Consider the following 21,670-nt stretch of genomic DNA (forward strand, 5'->3'; position numbering starts at 1 on the left):
ATATATGTTTTATTCTGAATTAAGTTAATTTTAACAATATATTTAAAATTGCTGCAGCATTTGATGTTTCAGATAGCTGGCCGCTTGTTCATGAGTTCAAAGTGATAGGAGCTGAAGGGTCAGTGTGGGAATAAGGCCATATGGCCCATCATGTCTACTCCACCATTCAATCATGGCTGATCTATCTCTCCCTCCTAACCCCATTCTCCTGCCTTCTCCCCCAAAAACTAATCAAAAGTCTATTTATCTCTGCCTGAAAAGTATCCATTAACTTGGCCTCCTCAGACTTCAGGAGCAATGAATTATGCAGATTCACCACCCTCTGACTAAAGAAATTCCTCCTCATCTCCTTCTTAAAGGAACACCCTTTATTTCTGAGGCTGTGACCTCTAGTCCAAGACTCTCCCACTAGTGGAAACATCCTCTCCACATCCACTTTTTCAGAACCTTGCCCTATTCAGTGAGTTTCAATGAGATGAAACTCATAACTTATGTTCATGTTCATAAGTGATAGGAGCAGATTTAGGCCATTCGGCCCATCACGTCAACTCCACCATTCCATCATGGCTGATCTATCTCTCCCCCTGCCTTCTCCCCATAACCCCTGACACGTGTATCATTTTCAGCAGTGTAGTTCAGTGCCCCGTAGCTGAATGTGTCCAACGTGATTTTAAACCATTCACCTTGCTGTAGTCAACATGGCTTGCACACTGCAGCTGTTGAGCTGAGTTCCCTTTAGAGTTTTCCTCTTTGGTTTATTGCAGTGAAGAAGGAGGTGAGATCGATAAAGTCCAGGGCGGAGAGTGTAGAGAATGTGGAGCCGGTGAGGACGGAGCACCTTGGGAATGAACATGCCATCTACCATCTGCTCGGACAGGGCTGTGCCCGTGAATCATGAACGAACGCACCCACCAGAGGCAACCCCACAGTCACAGCATCGCAAACGTTCAGTCTCCACACAGTGTTCTTCTTCAAACCCGGCACCTCTCTTGCTGTCCACAGCTGGTGACTCATTCAATATTACTCTGGAAATTCTTCTGGTGAACTATTAATTCTTCTGGTGAATTATTAAATAAAAATCTATTCTATATCAGGCAATTGATTTAATGCTGCAATTTGGACAATCCCCTTCTGTATGAAGAAGGGTCCCGACCCGAAACGTCACCGATTCAAGTTCTCCTGAGATGCTGCCTGACCTGCTGAGTTACTCCAGCACTTTGTGTCTTGTTGTGTATTAACCAGCACCTGCAGTTCTCTGTTTCTAGTAAATGTGGAGGCTTTGTGAAGCTCCGTGAAGCTCGGTGTTGCTTCTTGAAGCTTGAAGCCCTGTACCTGAGCTCTGAAACGCTCTATATCTATGTCCTTTAATTCTGAGGCAAGAATCTCCCACTGGTGGCAGATCAGGGTGAAGAGACCCGACCTCTCCTTGTTCTCTAGAGCTGCTGCCTGACCTGTTGAGTTAGTCTGGCACTTTGTATATTTTTTGTAATGCAGCATCCGCAGTTCCTTATTTTCCTATCTGTTCACACACGTGACCAGAACCAATAATGCTGTCATCAGCATGGCTCCCTTTATGAATCATACAGCAGTAGTTAGCTGGTGTTTTGTCCACACACTGCTAGTGACCTGGGCTAATGCAGAATGTGTAAGTATATCTTCATCTCCACACATTTTGAGTATGGATTTATCATGTAATCCGGCACCAAAGGCCTACATTTTATTTTTTAAAATATTTTAATTTGTATTTTCGGATCATCTCCATGTCATGAAATAGTCAGCAAGTGTGGACCAATTGGACATTAACTGATCAAGGTGCCAACCAAGATTAATGTTGCTGGCTAGTAAATCTTTCTCACGATGACTCCAGCTCTCGAACCTTCATAGTTATTGTATCGTGTAGGAAGGAACTGCAGATGCTGGTTTACACTGAAGATAGACACAACATGCCGGAGTAATTGTATGGGCCAGCTGCAGTGTTAGAGTTGTACATGTAAATATTCATGGCATGGAGCATGGACACACACTAAACTCCCAGTGCATGTTCCACACACCGAGAGCTACGTACATTTATACTTGATGATCTAAGTGCCCACTTGAGACTGTTAGGTTGTACAGTGTGACACTATAATGTGTTGTGATGTAATTAAATCCATGTAATCGTGCCTAGAATTGTTATGCACGGCACAGTGGTGATAAATTACACAATTTACCAGACCGTCTATGCTTTCAAGTGGAGCGTCGTTACAATAGATCACTGCAAGAAACGTATTTGTTTTATTTGTTATAGTTCTCACAAGATGGCCCGTCTCATGTTGCCTGTCACAGTGAGTCAATAGAACGGCAGCTTGCAGCGGTAGATCAAACCAAGGCAGAGAAGACCACGGCAAAATGAGTTTAGAACTGAATTTGAACTCTCTCCATTGTCGGGAATCTAGGATTAAAAATACGCTATAAAAATCCACTATTTGTGGCAAAACGTACAGATACAAAATGGTTCATTTCAAATAAGAGCATGGAACAGTAAAGCACAGGAACAGGCCCTTCGGCCCACAATGTCCGTGCTAAACATTTAACTAAACATGATGCCAAGATTTGCTATTGAGGGAGTGCAGCGTAGGTTCACAAGGTTAATTCCCAGGATGGCGGGACTGTCATATGCTGAGAGAATGGAGCAGCTGGGCTTGTACAGAAGGATGAGAGGATATCTCATTGAAACATTTAAGATTGTTAAGGGTTTGGACACGCTAGAGGCAGGAAACGTGTTCCCGATGTTGGGGGAGTCCAGAACCAGGGGCCACAGTTTAAAAATAAGGGGTAATCCATTTAGAACGGAGACGAGGAAAGACTTTTTCTCACAGAGATTGGTGAATCTGTGGAATTCTCTGCCTCAGGGTGGTGGAGACCGGTTCTCTGGATGCTTTCAAGAGAGAGCTAGATAGGGCTCTTAAAAATAGCGGAGTCAGGGGATATGGGGAGAAGGCAGGAACGGGGTACTGATTGGGGATGATCAGCCATGATCACATTGAATGGCGATGCTAACTCGAAGGGCCCAATGGCCTACTCCTGCACCTACTGTCTATTGTCCATTGTCTAAGACCAACCCTTATCTATCTGCGGCATGGTGGTGCAACGGTGGAGTTGCTGCCTTACAGCGGCAGAGACCCGGGTTTGATCGCGACTACGGGTGCTGTCTGTACGTAGTTTGTACGCTCTCCCCGTGACCTGTGTGGCTTTTCTCCAAGATCTTCGGATTCCTTCCAAAGACGCACAGGGTTCTAGGCTAATTAGCTTGGTAAAATTGTCGTGTATCATATGCGGGGATCGCGTCAGTACGGACTCGATGGGCCGAAGGGCCTGTTTCTGCGCTGTATCTCTAAACTAAACTAAACCAAAAAAACTTAAAGTAAACTATCTGCACGAGGTGGTGGGAGGTACAATAACAACTTTTGATACGAACATGGATTGTATGGACATGGGCCAAACATGGGCATGTGGGACTGCTGTGGATGGGGCAACATGGTCAGCATGAGCAGGTTCTGCTGAAGGGCCTGTTTCAGTGCAGTATGATTCTATGGCAATGTCAATAAATTGGTCAGACTGATTGAAACTGCCATTTATTCTGAGCTGACACACAAGATGGATGCACTTTTCTCACCAGAACAATACAGGGAGCTGTAAACAAACGTGCGTTTAATTGTAAATTGGCCGTTACTTTGTGCAGAAGCTGCAGATTACAGGTGACGGTGAGGCCCAGATAATGTGCCCAGACGGCCCATCCTGGTGACATGATCTTTCACACACGCAGACAACGCCGCGCTTCATACTATATTTGGTTTCTCCTTTTCACACACTAGCTGTAAATAACATCTTGTTAACGTTTTGTGAAATTGTCATCCTTTGCTTGTCATTAGAAATAACGTCTCTCCTTGTTGTAGAAACCAGCTTTTGCCCAAAGTCTAGCTAATATTTAAAATGGGGAAGTACACAAAGTAACTGTATTTAAATGTTACAATGCTTTTTCACAAGTTGAGTATAATGATAAAAATGTCTACTTTTTATGCCTGACCAAGTAGAATATAATTCATTGTATTTTTGCATTTATTTTGTTTGTTTTACTGTTAAGTGAAGTTTCCATGACATTGATAGGTGGGATATCGAGTTCATCGATGACCCTTCTTTGAATTATAGCGAGAGAGTGTGACTATTTTGAAGTATAGCTTATTGCACTTGATATCACTTTTTTTAGCATGTGAAAAGACTGCAACATTTGATCACCAACATAGACATGTGTGAGGTTGTAACAGCGGTAATTGGATGCCCCAACTCTGCCATGGTGCCTGTTCCTTGAGTGTGGCCAGTTGCTTACAATGGACAACGTGAGAGTTAGTGGATGAGGGAGAGCGGGGAGGACAGACACATCCTCTCTGTAACGCTGCTTCTGTTGTTGCTGCAGTGGTGAGCACAGGGCGAGTTTGCTGTCAATGCCACAGTTGTACAGCAGGGGGCAGTAGGATGAATGTTGTTGTCTGTAGGGGTGTCTCATTGATAACTGCTCTGAAACATCTGCCCATTCACTTTGGCCCTTGTGTGCATCTGAAGGGATAAACCGTGTGAGAATAAGGTCTGTGCCAGAACCTTCTCCAGGCCTACGCCCCAATACCATAACTTTAGAAGAAGTTTGATAGAGAGCCGATATTACCCGGTGAACGTGAGGCTGTGGGAGGAAGAGTAGAGATCATCACCGTGAACAGCAGGCGATGAACCTTCATCACCATCACCTGCAAATGGATGCTTTCCTCATGGCATTTCATTCATTGGCATCTTGATATTGGAAACATTTACCATTGGAAACATTCCTCAAATATTTATAAATCAGGGTTGCATATTACCAAACGTCATTCTGATTATTTGTTTTAAATGCTGAATCGTTGAGGATTGAGTTATCAAATCAATTCAGAGATGATTGTGACCACAACAATCCTTCTATCGCTACTACATCTACGTAAGTTGCAATAATTCTGTGAGGCTCCTAAACTGTTCCACCCACTGGGACTGCTTGTGATTGATGTGTAACTAAAATGATATCATGTCCCCTACATGTTACTTCCTTCGTTTTAGTTACCTAAGAATTTAATTTAATCTGTAGGGGAAATGTCCGGACAGTCACAGCCTGGTTTGTACAGAGACTTATCTAATCTTCAATGTAAGTGTTTTACTTACAAAGCATCACATGCATCATTTATATTTGTGTATTTGAAGTAGTTTTTGTTATGAAGAAATGCAATGACCAGTCACAATTTCCATTGTGAGTGTAATGGGTGAGGCAGTAAGGATTGTCTTGTGTGTGTAGCGGGAGTTCATACTCCTGTAGGAAGGAAGGAAGGAAGGGGGCAGTTGAACCTTCTTTAAGGCATATCTCGATTATCTATAAAGATGGGAGATGTGTCTCATTCTGATTGGAAACTTAGCCCAGTTACGTTTGTTTGAGACCAAGTTGATGTCACTCAATTTTTCTGACCCTGTGTCATACAAATAAATAATTGTTGCAGAGAATTAATAGGCTTGTTGTTAAAGAATACTCTGAATTAGAATGGGAATGGCAACAAACTATTGCTGCCTGTAATTAATAATTTATTCAGACAAGAGAACGAGGGATATTGCTCTTCACTTCTAGATAGAATTTCATCATTCAGCTCTAACATGCACAATTTTATTGGAGATGTTTATTTTAAATGGTTAGAACTTTAACAGATAATATAACTTGTCATTTCCTTTTTATCTTCAATTGTAAAGCATAGATTAGCAAACAAAGCAGAGATTGGTTTGGCCAAAAACGATAAGGTTTCTCTGAAATTGGAACTGAAAACAAATGTGGCTTTACAAAATGTAAACCCTTTGATATTGTCATGTCTTAGTTATATAAGTGCTGTAGCAACATATTTGTAGCCAAAAGATTCATTTGCAATAGCGTTTCTTACACATTGTTTGAAGCTGAATTAAGAAAAAATTAATTTTGGAAAACCTAGATTCGAAAGAAAAGTCCGTCTACCGAGCCTGTTATGTGTATGAACGTGTGTGTTTATATCAGACTCGTGTGGTCACAGGTTGCAGCTTTGACCATAATAACTGGACCAGTAAAATACCCAATTAATGAGAGAGAGGATATTCAGTGATAAGCTGGTGCTTACCTGCCGTTAAACACAGGTAACTTGCACAGGTGGCCTGCAGGGAGGCAGAGAGCAGTGTAATGCACCCAATGTGTTGACCAAATCCATGGTGCAATTTCATAATTTATTAGCACAAATTAGTTTTGGCCAATTAAAATGATTCCAGTATTTGTAAAACTGGGCTGGATTAATGAACTGCAATAGACTGAAATATTAATATTTTTTAGATGGGGATAGATTGATGTAATAATGTATAGTTGATTTTTCTTGACCTCCTCTGAGGGACGGGTATATGTATGTATTTATGTATGTACTTAATCTATGAGCCAATGTTGTATAACATTAGTACCTCCATCAATGTAAAGCACTTTGGTCAACGAGAGATGTTTTTTAAATGTGCTATAGAAATAAAAGTGACTTGACTTGACTTGAAAAATACAGGGATGTTTTCTGATTTACAAGAAGTATTAAAGGAATTGTATTTCATTAGAATAAACAGCAGATAGTCAAATACCGCATCGAGTCAGAACCATGTTGATTAGTTTAAAAGTTCAGCATTAGTTTCTGTCAATATATAAACCACAACCTTTAGGTTTTGGTTGAAATATTATCAAAGTGCTTTAAAGGAAGATTAATCCACCCACCAATCATCCCAGACCAACAAGTACATTTCAGTATTTGTCTAATGCTTTTTGCAACTTAAAATAGAAATCGCTAATATTTGAATTAAGCAAGGTAAATAACACAGCAACTTGCGTATTTAATGCTTCATTAATATAAAAAAATTAGAAATAAGGAACTTTGAACAGGAAGCGTCATTGTTACTCTTGTGTCCACCAGTCACAATGTAAATCCATTATGAAGCCTAAAAAACAAACATTTACATTACTCATTAAAAAGTAATAGATTTAGTTTGAACACATTTTTTTGTGTAAATTCCATTCTAGGTTCACGTAGTAATTTTGATTCCAATCAAAGTCTAGATTGAAGCTGTTATTGAAATAGAGCCATGTTATGACTTTCTTTGGTTCTCTGAATTAAATGCTAACTCGCCAATATTTAGCAGTGTGTGGAGATGTTTCTTGAAGTGAACGTCCACTCTGCCAGACTGGGCTGGACTGTCCAGCCACTAACTTTCCTTTCCTGTGGGGAAACTACCCACATCCCTGCATGAACCGGTGGTTTTGATATTAATAATGCATTAGGAGAGGGAGATCACAATCAGCAGTTCTGCCCTTCAGTTGTTGGAGACCTTTGATCCATATTGATTGTACCGCTAACATGAAAGTTCAGAGTTTCAGATGTGTCACTGTAAACATCGCTACCCATCGTGCCATTACGGCATGTAAACCATGGAAAACTCAGGAAGGGACTGATCAAATTCCTGGATCAGGCACTTTACGGCATAACTTCATTCACCAAAACATTGCCATTACATTTCCCGCAATACAATTCCTCACTCAGATCCAAACGCCAGAGGCTGACGGCTCTTTGCTCAGTGCTGGTCCCAGATACAACGGGTCTCTTTGGACTTTGTTGTCTGTGTCAACAGACACCCAAAGAGCAGGACATTGAAAGACAAGAAATCCCCCATCGGCTGTGAAACCTGAGATCCACTGCAGTGAGTTAATTGATGTTCAGGGGTCCTGGCTCACCTTGTGCTACAGGGAGACCACCATGCTTGGAAATGGCTCTTGTGGTTTGTCAGATGGTGGTGTTTAAAATCACCTGCAGCCTTGGTAACCAGAGCAGTGGTGGTGATCATCAACATATTGAAACATTTGCCTTTTTTACTATTGTTGCAGGCAACAAAGTAGATGCCGCAGCATTTAGCTGCACTGTGTTCCACAGAGTACTACAGTTCATAATATACATTGAAAGGGTTAATGGCATGACTGTTGTCGTTGCTGAATCTTGCAGGGAACAGGGATTGTAAGCTACTTGGTGAAACACACTTACGGTAACTGGGGAACTGCAGTGGGTCATCGCTTCGATGTTCCTGGAAGAGTCATTTCAGTGAAGTATAATTCTGAAAAAGTGAAGCAGAATTCTTGGTGATGTTAGGATATCCCTATTACAGGAGAATCAGTTCCTGTTACAGATGGTGCCTGTGTACATAGCTCCTTTGTATTGCTTTGAGCAGAGTCCCGTATATATTTCTTACTAATATGCTCTGTAGAAATTGAATTCAGAAATTTTACTACTGATAATTAAGAGTTTAAAGCCACTAATTATATAAAAGTTGCATAATTTGACAGATGATCATTTTATATTGCGTACTGTTTATTGCCTGTGTTTAGTTTTGTGACTGAAACCGTTTTCCTTTCCCTCTGTTATAATGCTGTATGCTGCTGCAGTGTTATTCTCGCATTATTTCCTAGCAGGCAATAAAGCATATTGTACAGTATTATACACCGAGTGTGATTATTATTTATAACACAATGTGGTCTTGATGTTCTACCAGAGTCCGACGTCATTAAAAATACTGAACTAGTTTGACGGTAAACTACATCAATGTATTTCATTCACCATCAGCTAAGATTGGTCAATGTTTCGACTATTTAGATATGTGTTCTCACTTCGTAAGTACAACGGTCACGTTACATTGAATGACATTGTTAAGCTGCTCTTCATAGTTTAGTTTAGTTTATTATTGCCACGTGTACCGAGGAACAGTGAAATGCTTTAGTTTGCGTGCTATCCAGTCAAAGAAAAGACTATAAATGATTACAAACAAGCTGTCCACAGCGCGCGGATAAAGGGAACAATATTCAGTGCAAAGATATAACATTGAAGTCTGAATAAAGTCAAATTAATGATTGTTCAAAGGTCTTCAATGAGATGGATGGGAGGCCAGGACATTTCCTGCATATCTACAACTTCTGCACCAATCAATGGCCCTGGAAGCCTTTGGCCATCACAGCACCCAATTCACTGCCGGCGTGTCTTTGGGAGCAAACCGGAGCACCCGGAGGAAACCCACGTGGTCACAGGGAGAACATGCAAACTCCGTTCAGACAGCACACAAGGTCAGGATCGAATCCGGGTCTCTGAGCTGTGAAGCCTCTTCAAGTACAGGTAGTCCCATAACAATGGCTTTGGGTGAGGTGAAGTTGCTCTTCCCAAATTCACAAATCACCGCCCCAAAATGTGAGTTACAGAATACATTTGCTCATGAAATGAGTCAACAGTCGACTGATGAGCAGATCAACTCACGTTTCTTGAGCCGGCTTCGAGTCGCAGAGAATCGTGATGTAGACCGTTTCCTCGCAACACACCAGCCTTTCTGCCAGCTTTCCCTGTAGAATGATGAGAGGCATGGATGGTGGAGGCCCGTCACAAACGTTTCCCCAGGGTGGAAATGTCCAATGCGTGTGGACATCACTTGTAGGTGAGGGGGGAATGGAGGTGCGGGGCGTTTATTTTTTACACAGAGTGGTGAGGTCCTGGAACACACTGCCAGGGGAGGAGGTGGAAGCAGATACAATAGTGGCGTTTAAGAGGCTTTTAGAAAGACACATTGATGTGTGGGAAATAGAGGGGTATGAATCATGTACAGGCACATGAGATCAGTTTAACTGGGCATCATGTCCGGTACAGACATAGTGGGCTGAAGGGCCTGTTCCTGTGCTGTACTCATCTTGTTCCCTGATTTATTCCATTTTCCAATGAAGACCAACTCAACCGCACAACCTCCGGCTAAATGCCAACACACCGCCATCATTAATTCCCTGTTGATCAGTTCGACTTCACATCTGATCATGTTCATTAATCCAGCCCAGTTTTGGAACTGTTATTCAGCGCCATTAACTATTTCCTGTACAACCCATCACGGTGATATCTACCCGAAATAGCCAGCAACTCAAACATAAAACAAAGGCAATGTCTGAAATCTTTGTTTTAAAACAATAAATTAATTAAATGAGAAAGAATACTTACTGCGTTTGAAATAGCAAACAAGTGATGCCATCACAATCAGCATTGCCACAGCTAAGACTGTGACTCTTCCTATAGCACAAGTAATATTTTCTTTGCCTATAAAGGTTTAATGATAACATAATTATCTACTGATCAGACACCGATATAACATTGTTCACTTTGTCTGCACATTAAAATATTTTCATCAGGTTGCTAAGGTTGTGATATAAGGCCATAAGACACAGGAACAGAATTAGGCCATTTGGCCCATCAAGTCTACTCTGCCATTCAATCACGGCTGATCTATCTTTCCCACTCAACACCATTCTCCAGCCTTCTCTCCATAATCCCTGACACCAGTTCTAATCAGAAACCTAACAACCTCCATGTTAAAAATACCCAATGACTCGGCCTCCACTGCTATCTCCACTCCCAAATTCACCAACCTAATAAAATAAAACAAAATAAAATAATGGCTAAATAAATTCCTCCTCATCTCCACTCTGAAGGTAAGTCATTTTATTCTGAGGCTGAGCCCTCTGGCCCTATACTTTCCCACTACTGAAAGCTTCTGCCTATGCTGGTTTACATCAGCCTCCCACTTGACATTGTAAATAGTCACGGAACCTAAAGGTGCCAGGGGTTAAGTGGTGAAGGCAGGAGAATGGCGGAGTTGAGTTGATGGGCCAAATGGCCTAATTCTGCTCCTGGATCTTGTGAAGCTCGGGGACGGTGTGGGGGTGATGCTTTAAGCGGGGAGAGGAGGCTCGGGGGTCGGGGGCAGTTTCAGACGTAGCCAGGTGGGCAAGAGGTGGAACATCACATCACAGAAGCAGCCAGTGGAACCATGTGCTACCCGCCACCATTGTCCATGATCGGTGGATGTGCACCACTGGAATATGTCAGCACACCTGTCCCTGCTGTTCTTAAACATAGAAACATAGAAATTAGGTGCAGTAGTAGGCCATTCGGCCCTTCGAGCCTGCACCGCCATTCAATATGATCATGGCTGATCATCCAACTCAGTATCCCGTACCTGCCTTCTCTCCATACCCCCTGAACCCCTTAGCCACAAGGGCCACATCTAACTCCCTCTTAAATATAGCCAATGAACTGGCCTCAACTACCCTCTGTGGCAGAGAGTTCCAGAGATTCACCACTCTCTGTGTGAAAAAAGTTCTTCTCATCTCGGTTTTAAAGGATTTCCCCCTTATCCTTAAGCTGTGACCCCTTGTCCTGGACTTCCCTAACATCGGGAACAATCTTCCTGCATCTAGCCTGTCCAACCCCTTAAGAATTTTGTAAGTTTCTATAAGATCCCCTCTCAATCTCCTAAATTCTAGAGAGTATAAACCAAGTCTATCCAGTCTTTCTTCATAAGAGAGTCCTGACATCCCAGGAATCAGTCTGGTGAACCGTCTCTGCACTCCCTCTATGGCAATAATGTCCTTCCTCAGATTTGGAGACCAAAACTGTACGCAATACTCCAGGTGTGGGCTCACCAAGACCCTGTACAACTGCAGTAGAACCTCCCTGCTCCTATACTCAAATCTTTTTGCAATGAAAGCTAACATACCATTCTTACCTGGATAGTGCGCAGAAATGTGTTGTGTGATGGGTTTGTGGAGCGTGGAGTGGTTCACCTGGCAGGTGTAGTCTCCGCCCTGGCCCCAGGCGGTGAGGGTGAGGTTCAGGAAGCTGGAGATGGAGAAGGAGCCGTCAGGGTTGGGGGAGAGGGGCCCGGTCTCCGTCCCGTTGGTGAGCTGGTGTCCGTCTGCAAACCAGGACACCTGGATGGGGCCGGGGTAGAAGTCCAGCGACGTGCAGGTGAGCCGGACCCCCTGGGTGGGGGTGGACACGGGCTCCGCGCTCACCCAGACCCGCGGACGAGCTGTGGGTCAAGGGCAAAACAACAATACATCCATCACCCCACAATGCTCGCAATATTCCCCGTGGCTCCACCAACTGTGTCAAGTCAAGTCAAGTCACATTTATTTATACAGCACATTTAAAAAACAACTCTAGTTGGCCAAAGTGCTTTACATTTGTTATAAGAATAGTATAAACAAACAAACTACATACATATATACATATAGCCCTCGCTCAGTGGACGTCAGGAAAGGCTTGGGAGTAAAGATAAGTTTTTAGTCTTGACTTAAAGGAGTCGATGGAGGGGGCAGTTCCGACCTTTACCTTGTGCCCAACAGAAAGACCGTTTGAAAAAGGGTCTCGACCCGAAACTTTGCCTATTTCCTTTGCTCCACAGATGCTGCCTCACCCGCTGAGTTTTTCCAGCATTTTTGTCTACCTTCGATTAAAATCAGCATCAGAAATAGAACAAAAACACTGGGGATGTCCCATCAGTTGAGTCAGCCTCTGTGAGGAGCCAGCCTCTCAACCACTGTCGACAGTTTGTCTCTGGAGCTGATGCGCTACAATGCTGAGAACTAGACTGTACTCTGTATTCGTGACACCCTTACTAATCAAGAACCAATCTCCACTTTAAAAATGCCCATTAACTTTGCCTCCGTCTTCGCAGCCGCCTGTGGCAATGAATTCCACCCTCCGCTCTATCTGTTGGTAGTTTAGCTTAGTTTAGTTTAGAGATACAACATGGAAACAGGCCCTTCAGCCCATCGATCAGCGATCACCCATCACACTAGTACTATCCTGTACACACTAGGGACTGTTTACACCAAGCCAATTAACCTACAAACTCCTGTACGTCTTTGGAGTGTGGGATGAAACCAAACATCTCGTAGAAACCACGCAGTCACGGGGAGAATGTACAAACTCCGTACAGACAGCACCAGTAGTCAGGATCGAACCCGGGTCTCTGGCGCTGTGTGGCAGCAACTCTGCCACTGTGCCACCTCTGCCGCTCATGTACTTGAGTTTCACTTGATTGTATCAATGTCATCTGTTTGAACAGCATTGCAAAACAACGTTTTTTACACTTGTATCTCTGTACAAGTGGCGGGAATAAACGTAACGCTGACAGCGAGCAGCCTCTTGGTCATCTGTGGATCAGGGTGGCCGGGGATGGGGCCAGTGAACACCGGGAGCAGGCTACCTGTAACTACACGATGGACCATCTAACCACACAGCATCCCTGCTACTCATGCTCACCCTTCCTTGCCTCGCCACTCACCTTCCACGGTCAGGTTGGTCGAGCTACCCTCGACTATTTGAACAGGAGGGGGTATTTCAAGGGACATCCGGCAGAGATAGATGTCAGAATCATTGACTTGTAGGTTGGAGATTGTCAGTATGAACGAGCTTGTTGTGAGGTCCAGCATAATGTCGGTACGTTGTGTACAGTCCCTCTGCGTATAATTGGCTTTCAATCTGTTGAACGTGTAGTCACAAAGCCTGCGGGCAGGATGATTGCGTTCCCATTTGATCCACACTTGCTCGTAGTTTTCATGGCTGAAGGAACAGTTTATCTTCACGCTCTGGCCCCTCAGTGCCAATATCGATCTTGGAGTCTGTGACACCGTCAGCCTTTGGTATTTTCCTTGTGATAATTATAGAATGAGTGTTACCCGAGGAGAGAGAGATCTTTGTTTTGCATGCTATCCAATCACACCAGATAGCAGTGAACGCAAATATGATTAAAATAGACACAAAAATGCGAAAGCAACTCAGCGAGACCCATCTTCCCGACCTGAAACATCACCCATTCCTTCCCTCCAGAGATGCTGCCTGTCTCACTGAGTTACTCCAGCTTTTTGTGTCTATCTTCGGTTTAAACCAACATCTGCAGTTCCTTCCTACACATCAATATAATTAAGCCTAACTCAAGTACAATAGGTAGAGCAAAGGGGAAGGTGCACAGTGCAAGCGATCACTGACACCCTGTCAATCTCCACTTTAAAAATACCCAGTGACTTGGCCTCCAAAGTCTTCTGTGGTAATGGATTCCACAGATTATACTACCCTCTGAATGAAGACATTGCTGCTCATCTCCTTTCTAAAGGTGCGCCCTTTTATTCTGAGGCTGTGCCCTCTGTTCCTAGACTCTCCCACTAGTGGAAACACCCTATCCACATCCACTCTATCCAAGCCTTTCACTATTTGGAATATGCCCTGTGCCGACAAACGCTCATCATATGTTAACCTACTAATTCCTGGGATCATTCTTGTAAACATCCTTAAATAAGCTCTGACCTAGAATATTATTATTATTATTATTATTATTATTATTATTATTATTATTATTGCACCACTATTTGTTTTTTATGTGTGTACGTATGTATATATATATATATATATATGTGTATATGTATATATATGTGTATATAATGTGTGTGTATATATGTGTGTGGGTATATGTATATGTAATGTATATATATATATATGTGTGTGTGTATATATATATATGTGTGTGTGTGTGTGTGTGTGTATATGTATATAATGTATATATATATATGTGTGTGTGTGGTATATGTATATATATGTATATATATATATGTGTGTATGTGTGTACTTGTGAGTATATGTATATATACACACTGAACTTTTTTTCTCTCTCGTTTATTACATTGTTTACAATGTTGACATATTCTGTTGTGCTGCAGCAAGTAAGAATGTAATTGTTCTATCTAGTACATATGACAATAAAACACTCTTGACTTGACCCTCTCCAGAACCAGCACGTCCTTCCTCAGATATGAACCCCAAAATTGCTCACAATACTCTACATGCGGTCTGATCAGTGCCTTATAAAGCCTCCGCACTACATCCCTGTTTTTATATTCTAGTCCTCTTGAAATAAATGCTAGCATCAGCAAGCGGTCAGTCGGTGCCACGTCCATCTGGTCAATGGGTCATCACAGTCACGGACCAGCGATGGACCAAACTTGCCTTTGTTTAGTGTGGGGGTGACGAGGACCCTTGGTCGTTCTACCAGCGCTTGTCTATTAGCTCAAGTACAGGCAGGCAGGGATTGAGAGAGAGAGAGCGGGGACTTGGCCAGTCTATGCGTGGGGCTGAGCAACAGCAGGGTGTGGTGTGTAAGCACCAGAGGCAGCACAAATCCTTACCTTCACCGAGGAGGGACTGCAGTAGAACGAGAATGAACGGATTTGCCAGCGGTGACATGGCAGCCGAGGTCTGGAGAAGACAGAAAGGGGAACAATGAGGACACGGAACCTTAGTGGGGAATCTCATTGATCATTTGTGTGGGAAGGAAGTCCCTGGTTTCAAGATAGACGAAATGCTGGAGTAAACTCAGCGGGACAGGCAGTATTTCCGAAACATCACCTATTCCTTCACTCCTGAGATGCTGCCTGTCCCGCTGTTACTCCAGCATTGTGTGTGTGTGTGTGTGTGTGTGTGTGAGCATTGTGTGTGTGTGTGTGTGTGAGAGTTACTCCAGCATTGTGTGTGTGTGTGTGTGTGTGTGTGTGTGTGAGAGAGAGTTACTCCAGCATTGTGTGTGTGTGTGAGAGAGAGTTACTCCAGCATTGTGTGTGTGACTCCAGGACATTCACACTGGGTCACTGCAGCGCCGCGGTCCCTGGGCCACACGCGGACGGTCCACACGACCAAGTATCTCCTGTTACACCAACCATCTCCCGACCTGTCCTGCCTTGCCCTGGTGCTGGGAACCAACGCGTCCGGGATAATGTGTGAGGGAGATTACACAGAAAAGCTGGAGAAACTCAGCGGGTGCAGCAGCATTGTGTGTGTGTGTGAGAGAGAGTTACTCCAGTATTGTGTGTGTGTGTGTGTGAGAGAGTTACTCCAGCTTTTCTGTGTAACCTTCGATTCTCCAGCATCTGCAGTTCCCTCTTAAACATAATGTGGAGGGAAGTACTTACACGAGGCGAGGCTCCGTTGCCGGGTGGCGGACAACTCACGGCAGCCCGGGTCCAGGTGGTTTTAGCGGTGGAGCAGCGGGCCTCACTCACACCTGATACTCACCGAGGTTTAGGGGAAGTGAAGTGTTCTGGCTTTGCGCGAGTAATTTGTAACTGCGCGGTGGAGTGAATTATATTTCACTTCGACAGTAGAACCAACACTGAACGTTGTGGCCGAGTCCACGTGTAAAGGCGTCTCACCTGTGAATGGGGAGGAGATCTGTAATGTAATGTGTCCCTTGCTGCACTCATTGATACTTGGCCTTGGCTCGGGCCACAGTCTAATCACCCCGGCCGACATACACCCATCTCAATGTCGCTGTGACTCATACAATGTGTAGAAACAGGCCCTTCGGCCCAACTTGCCCATGCCGGCTAATATGTCTATGTTTCTCTGCATCCACCCGATCTATTCTTCTCATGATTTCATACACAATCTGTGTTAGCTGTGGAGTCTGAAGACTTTCCCACTGAGAGTAGGGAAGATTCAAACAAGAGGACATGACTTGAGAATGAAGGGACAGAAGTTTAGGGGTAACATGAGGGGGAACATCTTTACTCAGAGAGTGGTAGCTGTGTGGAATGAGCTTCCAGTGAAGGTGGTGGAGGCAGGTTAGATTTTATCATTTAAAAATAAATTGGATAGTTATATGGACGGGAAAGGAATGGAGGGTTATGGTCTGAGTGCAGGTAGATGGGACTAGGGGAGAATACGTGTTTGGCACGGACTAGATGGCCTGTTTCTGTGCTGTAATTGTTATATGGTTATATGGTTATAAGGGTTTCGACCCGAAACGTTGCCTATTTCCTTCGCTCCATAGATGCTGCCTCTCCCGCTGAGTTTATCCAGCATTTTTGTCTACCTGTGTTATCTGTGTTTTGTTTTTGTTTAGATTAGTTCAGTGTAGTGTTTAACCATATAACCATATAACCATATAACCATATAACAATTACAGCACGGAAACAGGCCATCTCGGCCCTACAAGTCCGTGCCGAACAACTTTTTTTCCCCTTAGTCCCACCTGCCTGCACTCGTACCATAACCCTCCATTCCCTTCTCATCCATATGCCTATCCAATTTATTTTTAAATGATACCAATGAACCTGCCTCCACCACTTCCACTGGAAGCTCATTCCACACCGCCACCACTCTCTGAGTAAAGAAGTTCCCCCTCATGTTACCCCTAAACTTCTGTCCCTTAATTCTGAAGTCATGTCCTCTTGTTTGAATCTTCTCTATTCTCAAAGGGAAAAGCTTGTCCACATCAACTCTGTCTATCCCTCTCATCATTTTAAAGACCTCTATCAAGTCCCCCCTTAACCTTCTGCGCTCCAGAGAATAAAGCCCTAACTTATTCAACCTATCTCTGTAACGTAGTTGTTGAAACCCAGGCAACATTCTAGTAAATCTCCTCTGTACTCTCTCTATTTTGTTGACATCCTTCCTATAATTGGGCGACCAAAATTGTACACCGTACTCCAGATTTGGTCTCACCAATGCCTTGTACAATTTTAACATTACATCCCAGCTTCTATACTCAATGCTCTGATTTATAAAGGCTAGCATACCAAAAGCTTTCTTTACCACCCTATCTACATGAGATTCCACCTTCAAGGAACTATGCACGGTTATACCCAGATCCCTCTGTTCTACTGTTTAGTTGAGTTTACCTAAACTAAACTAAACGAAACCAATTTGTGACAGGCACAAAATGCTGGAGTAACTCAGCGGGTCAGACAGCATCTCTGGCGAAAAGGAATAGGTGGCGTTTCAGGTCCAGACCCTTCTTCAGCAGATTTGTGGCTGTTTTCAATATGTTTTTCATAATATTCTACTTCATCCATGGGCTTGTTGATTCTGCTGTTAAAATGAGAACCACCCCTCTTGCCCCGAACATTCCCTCACTCACTGCTGCCAAGATTCTTCCCCGGGGCTGGGCAAGAGTCAAGAGAGTCAAGAGTCAAGAGTCAAGAGTCAAGAGTCAAGAGTCAAGAGAGTCAAGAGTCAAGGGCACACGGTGTTCACAAGTTCATAAGTTCTAGGAACAGAGTTAGGCCATTCGGCCCATCCAGTCTACTCCACCATTCAAGCACGGCTGATCTATCTTTCCCTCTCAACCCCATTCTCCTGCCTTTCCCCCATAACCCCTGACACCTGTATTAATCTGTCAACCTCGACCTTAAAAATACCCATTGGCTTGGCCTCCACATCCTCCTGTGGCCATAAATATCACAGATTCACCAGCCTCCGACTAAAGAAATTCCTCCTCATCTCCTTCCTAAAGGAATCATCCTCTCCACATCCACTCTATCCAACTGTGCAACTGCTAGAGTTGATTCAAGAGGTGCTGGATGGAGCTAGACCTGCTTCAATCTGCTGAGCCAATCTTTCTCCACTTTAGAGATACAGCACGGAAACAGGCCCTTCAACCCACCTAGTCCGCACCGACCAGCAATCCCCGCACTTTAACACTGCCCGACACTCAGTAGGGACAATTTTACATTTATACCAAGCCAATTAACCCACAAACCTGTACGTCTTTGGAGTGTGGGAGTAAACTGAACTTTCTCAGAGAAAACCCACGCAGGTCACGGAGAGAAAGAACGTACAAACTCCGTACAGACGGCACCCGTAGTCAGGATCGGATCCGGGTCTCTAGCACTGTAAGACAATAGACAATAGGAGTAGGCTATTCGGCCCTCCGAGCCAGCACCGCCATTCAATGTGATCATGGCTGATCATCCACAATCAGTACCCCGTTCCTGCCTTCTCCCCATATGCCCTGACTCCGCTGCTCTCGCTTGAAAGTATCCAGAGAGCCGGCCTCCACCGCCCTCTGTGGCAGAGAATTCCACAGACTCACCACTCTCTGTGAGGAAAAGTTTTTCCTCATCTCCGTTCTAAATGCCTTACCCCTTTTTCTTAAGCTGTGGCCCCTGGTTCTGGACTCCCCCAACATCGGGAACATGTTTCCTGCCTCTAGCGTGTCCAAACCCTTAATAATCTCATATGTTTCAATAAGATTCCCTCTCATCCTTCTAAATTTCAGAGTATACAAGCCCAGCCGCTCCATTCTCTCAGCATATGACAGTCCCACCATCCCACGAATTAACCTTGAGAACCTATTCTGCACTCCCTCAATAGCAAGAATGTCCTTCCTCAAATTAAGGGACTAAAACTGCACACAATACTCCAGATGTGGTCTCACTAGGGCCCTATACAACTGCAGAAGGACCTCTTTGCTTCTATACTCAACTCCTCTTATTATGAAAGACAATATGCCATTCGCATTCTTCACTGCCTGCTGTACCTGCATGCTAACTTTCATTGACTGATGAACAAGGACACCCAGATCCCATTGTACTTCCCCTTTTCCCAACTTGACACCATTTAGATAATAATCTGCCTTCCTGTTTTTGCCACCAAAGTGGATAACCTCACATTTATCCACATTAAAGTGCACCTGCCATGCATCTACCCACTCACCCAACCTGTCCAAGTCACCCTGCATTCTCATAGCAACTGCCTCACAGTTCACACTGCCACCCAGCTTTGTGTCATCTGCAAATTTGCTAATGTTACTTTGAATCCCTTCATCTAAATCTTTGATGTATATTTTAAATAGCTGCGGTCCCAGCACCGAGCCTTGCGGTACCCACTAGTCACTGCCTGCCATTAATCTCTACTCTTTGTTTCCTGTCTGCCAACCACTTCTCTATCTATATCAGCACCCTACCCCCAATATCATGTGCCCTAATTTTGCTCACTGATCTCCTATGTGGGACTTTATCAAATGCTTTCTGAAAGTCCAGGTACACTACATCCACTTGCTCTCCCTTGTCCATTTTCCTAGTTACATCTTCAAAAAATTCCAGAAGATGTCAAGCATGATTTCCCCTTCGTAAATCCATGCTGACTTGGACCGATCCTGTGTCGGCAAATGTGCCGCTATTTCATCTTTCATAATTGACTCCAGCATCTTTCCCACCACCGATGTCAGGCTAACTGGTCTATAATTCCCCGTTTTCTCTCTCCCACCTTTCGTAAAAAGTGGGATAACATTAGCTACCCTCCAATTCACGAGAACTGATCCTGAATCTATAGAACATTGGAAAATGATCACCAATGCATCCATGATTTCTAGAGCCACTTCATTAAGTACCCTGGGATGCAGACCATCAGGCCCTGGGGATTATCAGCCTTCAGTCCATCAGCCTACCCAATACCATTTCCTGCCTGTACAGTGTACAGTATCTGTTCAACTCATCTGCCATTTCCTTGTTCCCCATAATAAATGCACCTTTTTCAGTCTTCAAGGGTCCAACTTTGGTCTTCACAATTTTTTCCCTCTTCATACCTAAAGAAGCTTTTACTATCCTGCTTTATATTCAGCAGCTCAACTGCTGCGCCACCGTGCCACCTATGTGAATAGCTAATGCATCAGGTCCAAGAGTGAAGAGTGAATGCAACAAACTCAGGAATCATGAGATATCTCAACAAGTTGACGAGTAAAGATGCCCACCAGTGTCCACACACGCAGTCCTATGAACAGTGCCTCCTGCTGGTCGATGGGTGAAGCACTCTCCCTTGTATCGTTCCTCTTGCTGTAGTGCATTTGTTATTCTCATCTCACTAAATACCTGGGTTTCCCAGTGAGCACATCCTCAGCTGGGAATCGTTTCCAAACCCGTTGCACCACCATCGGGCCCCTCATAATTTAGATCGATATCTCAGTACTTGGATCTTAATCGTGTTGGTAATTTAGCTGGGAATAGAATCTTGGATAGTTGATCTTTAGTTAGTGTCAGCATTTATAATTGCAGCCGTGTGTTGAGATTGATGCAGTTTGTCAACGTACGATGTTGGGACTAGTGGATTATCCAGACTATTCTTTGCCTTTCAATCCAACCACATATTTTTCAAATTTTGTCGAACTATCTTATGCACTTTAACATTCTTTAGATTATCAAATGTTCCCTTCCCCTCACACAGCAGCTGATAACACCCATGTGATAGAGTCATAGAGCATGGAAACAGGCCCTTCAGCCCAACTGGTCCATGCTGACCAAGATTCCCCAACTAAACTGACCCGCCCACTCTGCACTGTCCGACCTTTGCACCTGTATATGGATCGCAGGGGTTGTGAGGGATATGGGCCAAATGCAGGCGAATGGGACTAGCCCAGTATGGGTCGGCATGGACATGGTGGGCCGAAGGGCCTGTTTCCGTGCTGTACGGCTCAGTGACTCTGCGAAAGAGCTTTCACTTCTCATGGGAATGGGTGCTTGTGTGGTTTAGTTTAGTTTATTGTCACGTGTACCGAGTTAGAGTGAAAAGCCTTTGTTGCGTTCCTTCCCGTCAGCGGGAAGACAACACATGGTTTGGTATCAGCGGCACTGTCCCATTCTCACTACAGCCCGGCCTTGAATGAGGTTCTCACACCAGCCCTGCCTCCCTCATTATCAGTCTGTGTTACAGACAGAGAGATGAACAGATGTCCGCTCTCCTTCCTCTGTGCCCCTGACCTGGATTAAGAGACAGATAGCTGAAAGCAGGTCAGATATGGAACTGTTGATAGTCAGTCAGTGTCTGGTCTGAACAGCCCAGTGGAACCTGTTTCCTGTCACCACTGGATAGGGTTTGTGTTGCAACAAACGGCTTTGAAACAAGTAACAAGAAAATATTTAAACAGAAGGGATTTCTGTTTAATCTATCCAGTC

The 21,670-nt window shown here is 44.0% G+C and overlaps 1 protein-coding gene across 5 annotated transcripts; it reads right to left on the reverse strand.

Moving 5' to 3' along the window:
• Positions 1-5,836: 5,836 nt before the first annotated feature.
• Positions 5,837-16,216, reverse strand: LOC129702574 (immunoglobulin lambda-1 light chain-like). Of its 5 annotated transcripts, XM_055644353.1 has the most exons (8): positions 16,151-16,216; positions 15,131-15,200; positions 13,237-13,602; positions 11,671-11,976; positions 10,107-10,202; positions 9,384-9,466; positions 8,127-8,196; positions 5,837-7,032 (listed from the first exon to the last, which is right to left on the reverse strand). In XM_055644353.1, exons 1-7 carry the CDS (start codon positions 16,199-16,201, stop codon positions 8,176-8,178), a joined length of 993 nt encoding a protein of 330 aa, XP_055500328.1. In that variant the 5' UTR covers positions 16,202-16,216; the 3' UTR covers positions 5,837-7,032; positions 8,127-8,175. The 5 variants fall into 5 exon arrangements, with proteins under 5 accessions (XP_055500328.1, XP_055500332.1, XP_055500330.1 ...); XM_055644357.1 differs by lacking the exon at positions 10,107-10,202; XM_055644355.1 differs by lacking the exon at positions 9,384-9,466.
• Positions 16,217-21,670: the final 5,454 nt, after the last annotated feature.

This window comes from Leucoraja erinacea, chromosome 13 (genome assembly GCF_028641065.1).
Source record: "Leucoraja erinacea ecotype New England chromosome 13, Leri_hhj_1, whole genome shotgun sequence".
Taxonomy (NCBI): domain Eukaryota; kingdom Metazoa; phylum Chordata; class Chondrichthyes; order Rajiformes; family Rajidae; genus Leucoraja; species Leucoraja erinaceus.

What these genes read in the sequence shown, in the direction of transcription:
- LOC129702574 (XM_055644353.1), bottom strand. Translation starts at nt 16,201, where the DNA reads ATGAGTGCAGCAAGGGACACATTACATTACAGATCTCCTCCCCATTCA. An exon ending in CATTTCTGCGCACTATCCAG is followed by an intron (nt 10,203 to 11,670) that starts GTAAGAATGGTA and finishes AAACCTTTATAG; the next exon opens with GCAAAGAAAATATTACTTGT. An exon ending in TCGAAGCCGGCTCAAGAAAC is followed by an intron (nt 8,197 to 9,383) that starts GTGAGTTGATCT and finishes TCACTTTTTCAG; the next exon opens with AATTATACTTCACTGAAATG.